This window comes from Trachurus trachurus, assembly GCF_905171665.1.
Source record: "Trachurus trachurus genome assembly, chromosome: 23".
In the NCBI taxonomy this organism is placed as follows: Eukaryota; Metazoa; Chordata; class Actinopteri; order Carangiformes; family Carangidae; genus Trachurus; species Trachurus trachurus.
The window spans coordinates 1,019,826-1,029,069 of record NC_139912.1 but is presented as its reverse complement, the minus strand read 5'-3'; the positions used below and the strand labels follow the sequence as shown (position 1 = coordinate 1,029,069).

Genomic DNA, 9,244 nt, shown 5'->3' with positions numbered 1-9,244 from the left:
GTGTTTGCTGGTTTTTCAGCTCCTGAGATTAAAAACAGAAAAGAAAACGAGGAGCTGCCGCCGACTCGGCTCAACCCGCTCGTCGTCTGGTCTGAAGGAGGACGGACACGGACTCGACGCAGGCAGACGTCCAATCAGCAGGCGGCGCCGGTAGAGGCTCCTCCTACTCCGCGCCGACGACGTGAGCGGGTCCGGGTCAGAGGAGCGATGGAGGCGGAGGCGGAGCGGAGCGGCGGGGGTCAGTGAACGCTCCTTAAGGCAGAATCTCCCCCCGGGTCAAAGGAAACACTGGTTCTCTCCCTCCCACGTCGTCCGTTTGATCGTTGGTCGGATGGATCTGAAGCTCAGCCTGCAAGACAAGGAGCAGGGAGAAGTTAAGTTCAGCCTGCAAGACAAGGAGCAGGGAGAAGTTAAGTTCAGCCTGCAAGACAAGGAGCAGGGAGAAGTTAAGTTCAGCCTGCAAGACAAGGAGCAGGGAGAAGTTCAGCCTGATCTTTAGACCTCATCAATCTCTTTGTCTCCTCCCGGGTTAAAGGGATAGTTCAACATTTAGTCAAACTGCCCCATTGCCATAATCCCTATAGTCATAGCAGTAGGTTCGTTGCCTTTAATTGTCGGTGCAAGCTGTTTTTAGAACGGCGGAGCAGAGCCGCGAGCTGCTCAGAGAGCACGCTACGGAGGCTCATGGGATTTCTTGGTTTCCCTCATCAAACTCATCAAATACACAATCCAACAACTCCACAACGCTCTGGTGGACAAGTTGTGAGCTGCACATTCACCACACTATGAGATAATAACACAACGTTACCACACAGAGTTGTTTTAGAGGGAAATTCATGCAAAACCGCTGATGCACGTTGCCTTCAGGGACAGTTTTTCATCAACAGTCTCTGTATTTCCCTCTAAAACAACTCTGTGTGGTAACGTTGTGTTATTATCTCATAGCGTGGTGAATGTGCAGCTCACAACTTGTCCACCAGAGCGTTGTGGAGTTGTTGGATTGTGTGTTTGATGAGTTTGATGAGGGAAACCAAGAAATCCCATAATGAGCCTCCGTAGCGTAGCTCTGAGCAGCTCACGGCTCTGCTCCGCCGTTCTAAAAACAGCTTGCACCGACAATTAAAGGTAACGAACCTACTGCTATGACTATAGGGATTATGGCAATGGTGGCAATTTGCCTAAATGTTGAACTATCCCTTTAACACTCAGGATTACGTGATCCTGGATGAAACGAGGGATTTAAACATCCAGATCATTGTGATCCAGATGAAACCAGTTGAACAGCTGCAGCTCCGTGACTCACGTGGAGGCGTGGCCTCTTATGTCTTGCTGGCGTTCTCGTAGATGACGTCGGAGGTGATGGACTGCTGCTTCTTCTTCTGCCACATCAGCAGGACGCACTGGTGGATGAACACGTACTGCTCCTTTAACGACAACCACAACCACAGCTCAGTTTTTAAAAGTTCAGATTTTATGGAGCTACATTTGTGTCTTTATTATTCAATAAAAAAAAAAGTTGATTTGAACAAAAAAGATATTTTCAATCGAAACAAACTTTACTTCAATAAAAAAAAGTGTTTGAATGCAAAAAAATACAGGAGAGCAGCGTCTGAGACTTCGTTTTTTTTTTGTCTTTATTATTCAATCGGGAAAAAAAAGTTGATTTAAACCAAAAAAATATATTTTCAATCAAATAATAAACTCACTTCAATCAAAAAAACCTTTTCAATCAAAGGAGAAAAGGGTTCAGATGCAATATTTTGGGTCTCAATTTTTTTTTCATCAACACTTTTTCTTTTTTTTTGATTGAAGTGAAGTTTGTTTAAATTGAAAATATCCTTTCTGTCTAAATCAACTTTTTTGTTTTGATTGAATAATAAAGACACAGATGGAGCTCCGTGTGATTCCAGCTTCTTAGATGTGAATATTTCTGGTTTCTTTGTTCCTTTATGACAATAAACTGAGTCTCTCTTTGGTTTGTGGACAAAACAAGACATTTGAGGACGATGTCGTCTCAACATTTTATTGACCAAACAACTTATCCATTAATCGTTTAAAGGACAATTCCGGGCTAATTCAACTCAGGGCTGTATGTTCCTAACATTTTAGGTCTAAAAGAAGGAATCTGAAGGTTTTGGGCAGCAACACGCTCAGCGCCTGAAGGCACCACGGCCGCGCCCGTCCTCACCTCGGTCTGCACCATGGACAGACGGTGTGACCTCATCTCCGACACCATCCCCAGGATGTCGGCGAACTCGTGCTCCCGGATGTGCTGCATGAGGCGGTCCAGAGCGATGAAGGTCCCGGTCCGGCCCACGCCCGCGCTGAGGACACAGCAGCACCACACTCATTCAGAAACTTTATTTAAAGGGATAGTATCATTTTTTTTACGTAAAGTGGGGTTGTATGATCTCCAAATAGCCCCTAAGTACTTTAATTGCAGTAGAAGACTCTCTGCACTCCTCCCGTTAGCAACGCCAGCCCATAATAGCCCTGCCCAGAGATTTACAACATACAGTGTTGTGAATGGACCCAAAGAAACGGCCTATTTTCACGGCCTAAAAGAGGTTTTACCTGAAAAATAATACACAGTTCCATTATTCGCTATAATATAATTTTTTCCAGGAAAAACACAGTTTTTATTTGGACCGAACCAACTCACGTATCCCTCCGCCCAGGGTTAGCGCCCGCCGATCAGCAGTTGGTTAGGTCCAAATAAAAACTGTGTTTTTCCTGCCCTTTGAAGGGCTGGAAAAAATTATATTATAGTGAACAATGGAACTGTGTATTATTTTTCAGGTAAAACCTCTTTTAGGCCGTGAAAATAGGCCGTTTCTTTGGGTCTGTTCACAACACTGTATGTTGTAAATCTCTGGGCAGGGCTATTATGGGCTGGCGTTGCTAACGGGAGGAGTGCAGAGAGTCTTCTACTGCAATTAAAGTACTTAGGGGCTATTTGTAGATCATACAACCACACTTTAAAAAAAAAAAATGATACTATCCCTTTAAGTGTAAAACAGTTCTTGGATCGAAATAAAACACTGATACCAAAGTTGATTTTACGAAGAATAAAAGTCAATATGAGGTTTGACAGTAAGCTCTGAGTCCAGCCATGATCCTAGATATTTGAACTGTTCAACAACTCGATGCAGATTCACACCATCATTACATGTTATTATTAAGTTATTAGATTAGATTGCATTTTTAGGTTATGTTTTGTACCAAAGACCATGGAGTAAGATTACACATCACTATGACATCTGTAGTGTATTATCCACCTGAACATTTTTGCTTTAATATCTTCAATTATCTTGTGTTTTTCATGGTGTTTTCTCAGCCTAAAAGTTAAGGGATAGGTCAGAGGTCAGTCACCATTTGGATAGGAACTTCATCTGTGATGAGTAACAGTTTATAGTTAAATGGGATAAATATAAATAAATTCAGATGTTACAAGAGAGAAAGGTACACGCATACATTTACAGCAAGATGTTTAGATTAGGTGTCTAGCAGTAGTGTGTAAATGTGTTCCTTGTCATCTACCCATCTCTGTGGGTCATAGTTTCTGGGGATACTTGACACTGTATCTATGTTTAGTTAGCCTGGTCAAGAGGTTAAATGTCAGAAGGCATACTGTAGGTTAGATTCTGTTTTTAGATCCTGTCTTTGTCTGACCATCTTGGACAGACAAATCCTTATATTGGGAGAAGGTGGAGTTTTAGAAAACGTATATAAGGTTAGAGCTTTGGGCCAAGAGAGAGAGATCTCATATTGGCACCAGAGATGCTCCACGATTCGGCATTTTTGATAGTTTGTTCTGTTCTTTTTCTTGTAATAAACTCTTTTTGAATGCAAGAAAAGACGTGTCGGCGGTGATCACTTCTCTTCATCAACACATCAATACACCACACATCACTGTGACATCACTGTGACATCACTGTGACATCACTGTGACATCACTGTGACATCACTGTGACATCACTGTGACATCACTGTGACATCACTGTGACGTCACCGACCTGCAGTGGACCACGATGGGGTCCTTGGTGCGGTGCGCCTGCTGCCGGACGATGTGGACGAACTGCAGGATGCTCTCGATGGCGTTGACGGTCGGAACGCCGTGGTCCGGCCACGAGGTGTAGTTCAGGTGGAGCACGTCCTGAGACTCATCAGCCTGCACACACACACACACAGAGACACACACACACACACACACACACACACACAGACACACACACACACACACACACACACACACACACACACACACACACACACACACTGGTCTGATACAGTGTTGATGTTCAGCTGCAACAATCAATCAATTAATAAATCAATAGTAATTTTTAAAAAGTTCTGACTTTATGGAGCTACATTTGTGTCTTTATTATTTAATTTAAAAAAAAAGTTGGTTTAAACAAAAAAGATATTTTCAATCAAAACAAACTTCACTTCAATAAAAAAAAAGTGTTTGAATGCAAAAAAAAATACAGGAGAGCAGCGTCTGAGACTTTGTTTTTTTTTGTCTTTATTATTCAGTCGGGGAAAAAAAGTTGATTTAAACCAAAAATATATTTTTTCAATCAAATAATAAACTCACTTCAATCAAAAAACCTTTTCAATCAAAGAAGAAAAGGGTTCAAATGCAATTTTTTGGGTCTCAAATTTTTTTTTCATCAACACTTTTTTTTTTTTCATTGAAGTGAAGTTTGTTTTGATTGAAAATATCTTTTTTGTTTAAATTGAATTGAATAATAAAGACACAGATGGAGCTCCATACGATTGCAGCTTCTTCAATGTGAATATTTCTGGTTTCTTCGTTCCTTTATGACAATAAACTGAGTCTCTCTTTGGTTTGTGGACAAAACAAGACATTTGAGGACGATGTCGTCTTTTATTGACCAAACAACTAATCGATTAATCATTTAAATAATCAACAGATTAATCGATAATGACAATAATCATCACCAATCAGCACCATGGGGAGCAGAGCTTTCAGTCGCTCTGCTCCCCGACTCTGGAATTCTTTACCATCTCACATCCGTAACATTGACTCTCTCCCTCTTTTCAAAACAAAAATCAAAACCCACCTGTTTCAAATTGCCTATCCACCCCACCACCCCTCACCCTAACTTTTCCCTTTTATTCTGCACAGTTTTATTTATTTGTTCTTTTCATTATTCATTCTTACTGATGTTTTTAATGTTGTTTATTCTGTGCTCTTGTGTTTCGGTGTTGTCTATTGATGATGATTTATGCTTTGGTATTGTTTATTTAAGCAATATTACCCGAGAGGGTGTGCTTTAACGTCATTTGAGCACGACGGTGATGCGGTCAGGACCGAGGCGCTTGCGCCGAGGTCCGCAAGCATCACCGAAGTGCTCAAATTACGTTTAAGCACACCCTCGAGGGTAATATTGCGATTATACAACAATTACCAACAAAATAAAGCGTATCATTAAATAAATATTCATGTTGATGGACGTTTTGCTCTCAAAATTTAAAGTTTTTTGCGAGTGTGCTTCCCGTTTCCATGGAAATGAATGGGGTCTGACTAATAACTGAAACACAATCAGTCACGTCAGTAGACTCCTATGTGTAATGGAACCTAGTTCACCTCTACAGCAAATAGTCCGAACCTTAGTAACGACCTAGCAACAGAAATTATTTTCTAGTCCCAGATGAGTGAACTCTGAGCTGACGTTCATGTTTTAACGCGGTCTCGGACTTTCCCGAACTAAATCAACACTGCACAAACTCGCCCAAGTTATAACAAAGATGCAGTTTTTTTCTTTTCACAGATGTAGCTTCTACAACCACAAACTCTGCATGTAAATGAAGTTATAGCGCCGTGTCGCCGACACAGCTGATAGAGAAAGCCAAACGATTACTCCAGACTATTTAAAAGCCCAAACGGCGCAAGCAAGAGAGAGGGAGAGAGAGAAACATACAGGTAATCACCTCCGTTTTATCCAATGAAATATTCAGCTCCAGGCCATATTTTAAAAAACATATTCACCGCGATCACAACTCTCCGACTTTGTAACGTTACACACATGGGAGGGAGACAATCCTCTCTGCTGTAACGGGGAGGTTTACAATATATTAACAAAAAATAAAATAAAATAATTGTTCTATAAATCTGACTTCGGCAGCTGACAGGAACAACCTACAGGAGGTCAATGTAGTTTGTGATTTATTTTCACGAGTAATAAAATAAAAGGGGGAAAAATCCATGTTGCCATGGAGATGTATAAACAACATGACATGGCGAAGTAATATTTTCAGTGATGAGTCAGCCGTGCTGTAATGCTGATTTGAGCACGTTCTAAATGTCTTATTGACCAATCAGATTGCTTGGTCGGAACTACTTGTTGTATAATGATGATTTATTCTGTGTTTTGGTGCTTGATGATTTTAACTGCTGTAAAGTGTCCTTGAGTGGCGTGAAAGGCGCTTTCTAAATAAAATGTATTATATTATTTATTATTAGTTGCAGCCCTGTATTGAAGAGGTATTGAAGAGGTATTGATGAGGTATTGATGACTCACGTATCCCAGTCTGAACTTCCTGACGGTCCACTCGGTGGACTCGGACTCAGACATCATCTCCACGCTGATCTCTCCGTACATGACCGGCTCGTCTGTGAACGGCCAGTAGTGGTCACACTTCACCTGGCAACACACACACACACACACATCAGCTGTTAGTGACACACACATATACACACACACACACACACAGTGGTGCAGCGGTGAGCCTGTTTCCATGGCGACGGGAGGGACCGACCCGGCGACGCTCGTTGCACTGAGTCAGCATGACGACGATGGGAGACTTCTGCTGCAGCACCATCCTCCAGAAGTCGTTCCTGGTCTCGGGCAGCGGGCCCTGGGTGGCGATGTACTCCTTACCGTGTTTGTAGCCCTACACACACACACACACACACACACACACACACACACACACACACACACACACACACACACAGACACACACACACACACACACACACACAGACACACACACACACACACACACACACACACACAGACACACACACACACACACACAGTGATGTCACTCTCACATTGATTTGATTTGACTGAATTTCTACGCCCTGTTAAAATATTTATTATCAAATTGGCCCATCACCATAATCCCTATAGTCATAGCAGTAGGTTCGTTACCTTTAATTGTCGGTGCAAGCTGTTTTTAGAACGGTGGAGCAGAGCCGTGAGCTGCTCAGAGCTACGCTACGGAGGCTCATTATGGGATTTCTTGGTTTCCCTCATCAAACTCATCAAATACACAATCCAACAACTCCACAACGCTCTGGTGGACAAGTTGTGACCTGCACATTCACCACGCTATGAGATAATAACACAACGTTACCACACAGAGTTGTTTTAGAGGGAGATTCATGTAAAACCTCTGATGCGTGTTGCCTTCAGGGACAGTTTTTCATCAACAGTCTCTGTATTTACCTCTAAAACAACTCTGTGTGGTAACGTTGTGTTATTATCTCATAGCGTGGTGAATGTGCAGCTCACAACTTGTCCACCAGAGCGTTGTGGAGTTGTTGGATTGTGTATTTGATGAGTTTGATGAGGTGAAACCAAGAAATCCCATAATGAGCCTCCGTAGCGTAGCTCTGAGCAGCTCACGGCTCTGCTCCGCCGTTCTAAAAATAGCTTGCACCGACAATTAAAGGTAACGAACCTACTGCTATGACTATAGGGATTATGGCAATGGGCCAATTTGACTAAATGTTGAACTATCCCTTTAAGTTTGAATCCTGATATTGCCTTATGGATCAATATCATTGATCTATATATATATAACAGCTGTGTCAGACTCACTGGGATGTAGTTTGCGTTGATGTAATCTGAACCTTCGTCGTTGTGCATCGAGATCAGTTTCACTCGACTGAAGTCGTCTGAGGAGAAGAAGAAGAAGAAGGTTATCTTCATCATCATCATCATCATCATCATCATCATCATCATCATCATCATCATCATCATCATCATCGTCATGTGTCAGCTGACAGGAAGTGACTCACAGGGCAGGATGTTGGTGTATCTGTTCTTGGGTCTGTTGACGGGAAGGTCAGCGGCATCATGGGAAAGATCCAGACCGACGCTCTTCAGCTCCTAGAAAAACAAAAACACACGTTCAGTTCACTTCCTGTCAGGTCCTTTCACAATAAAACGACTGTGATAGTTTTTACTGTAATAATAATAACTAGAAAAAGATAGCATTTCCTGCAGAAAATGCGTGTGAATGCTGAAAGCAGCTGAAGAAAGAAAAGAAAGGGTAGAAGAAAGAAAGAAAGAAAGAAAGAAAGAAAGAAAGAAAGAAAGAAAGAAAGAAAAAAAGAGGGGAAAAAGAGACAGAGAGAGGGGGATGATAGAAAGAGGTAGATAGATAGAGATAGAGAAGGGTAGAAAGAAAGAAAGAAAGAAAGAAAGAAAGAAAGAAAGAAAGAAAGAAAGAAAGAAAGAAAGAAAGAAAGAAAAAGACATGGAAATGGGATAGAAAGAAAGAAAGAAGGAAGAAAAAAAAGAGGGAAAAAAGAGACAGAGACAGGGGGATGATAGAAAGAGGTAGATAGATAGGGATAGAGAAGGGTAGAAAGATTTTTTGATTTTAAAAATCCAATTTTAATTAGTTACACTTCCTTATTCATAAAACCATCCTTAATAATACAAATAGAAAATGTGTGTGAATGCTGAAAGCAGCTGAAGAAAGAAAAAAAGAGGGAAAAAAGAGACAGAGAGAGGGGGATGATAGAAAGAGGTAGATAGATAGAGATTGAGAAGGGTAGAAAGAAAGAAAGAAAGAAAGAAAGAAAGAAAGAAAGAAAGAAAGAAAGAAAGAAAGAAGTAAAAAGACAGAAATGGGAGAAGAAAGAAAGAAGTAAAAAGACAGAAATGGGAGAAGAAAGAAAGAAAGAAAGAAAGAAAGAAAGAAAGAAAGAAAGAAAGAAAGAAAGAAGTAAAAAGATAGATAGATAGATAGATAGATAGATAGATAGATAGATAGATAGATAGATAGATAGATAGATAGATAGATAGATAGATAGATAGATAGATAGACAGATGTTGAGGCCGTCACCTCGAACTGCAGGGAGAACTTGTAGGCCGAGTCTTTGCTCATCTCTTTGAAGTAGGCGTCGAAGTCGTCGAGCTGCACCGGGCTGAAACACACGGACAAGACGGTTAACACATCTGACCCATCTGTCGGCCAT

General features: G+C 41.3%; 1 protein-coding gene across 1 annotated transcript; it reads right to left on the bottom strand.

Moving 5' to 3' along the window:
* Window positions 1-9,244, bottom strand: LOC311006989 (receptor-type tyrosine-protein phosphatase O-like; the record flags this gene model as incomplete). The annotated part of the gene is made up of 10 exons (XM_084000065.1): window positions 1-349; window positions 1,304-1,424; window positions 2,189-2,324; window positions 4,017-4,171; window positions 6,549-6,671; window positions 6,787-6,921; window positions 7,857-7,933; window positions 8,057-8,147; window positions 9,112-9,183; window positions 9,230-9,244. The coding sequence occupies 9 exons, from the start codon at window positions 9,242-9,244 to the stop codon at window positions 1,320-1,322; spliced, it is 909 nt and encodes a 302-aa protein (XP_083856191.1). The 3' UTR covers window positions 1-349; window positions 1,304-1,319.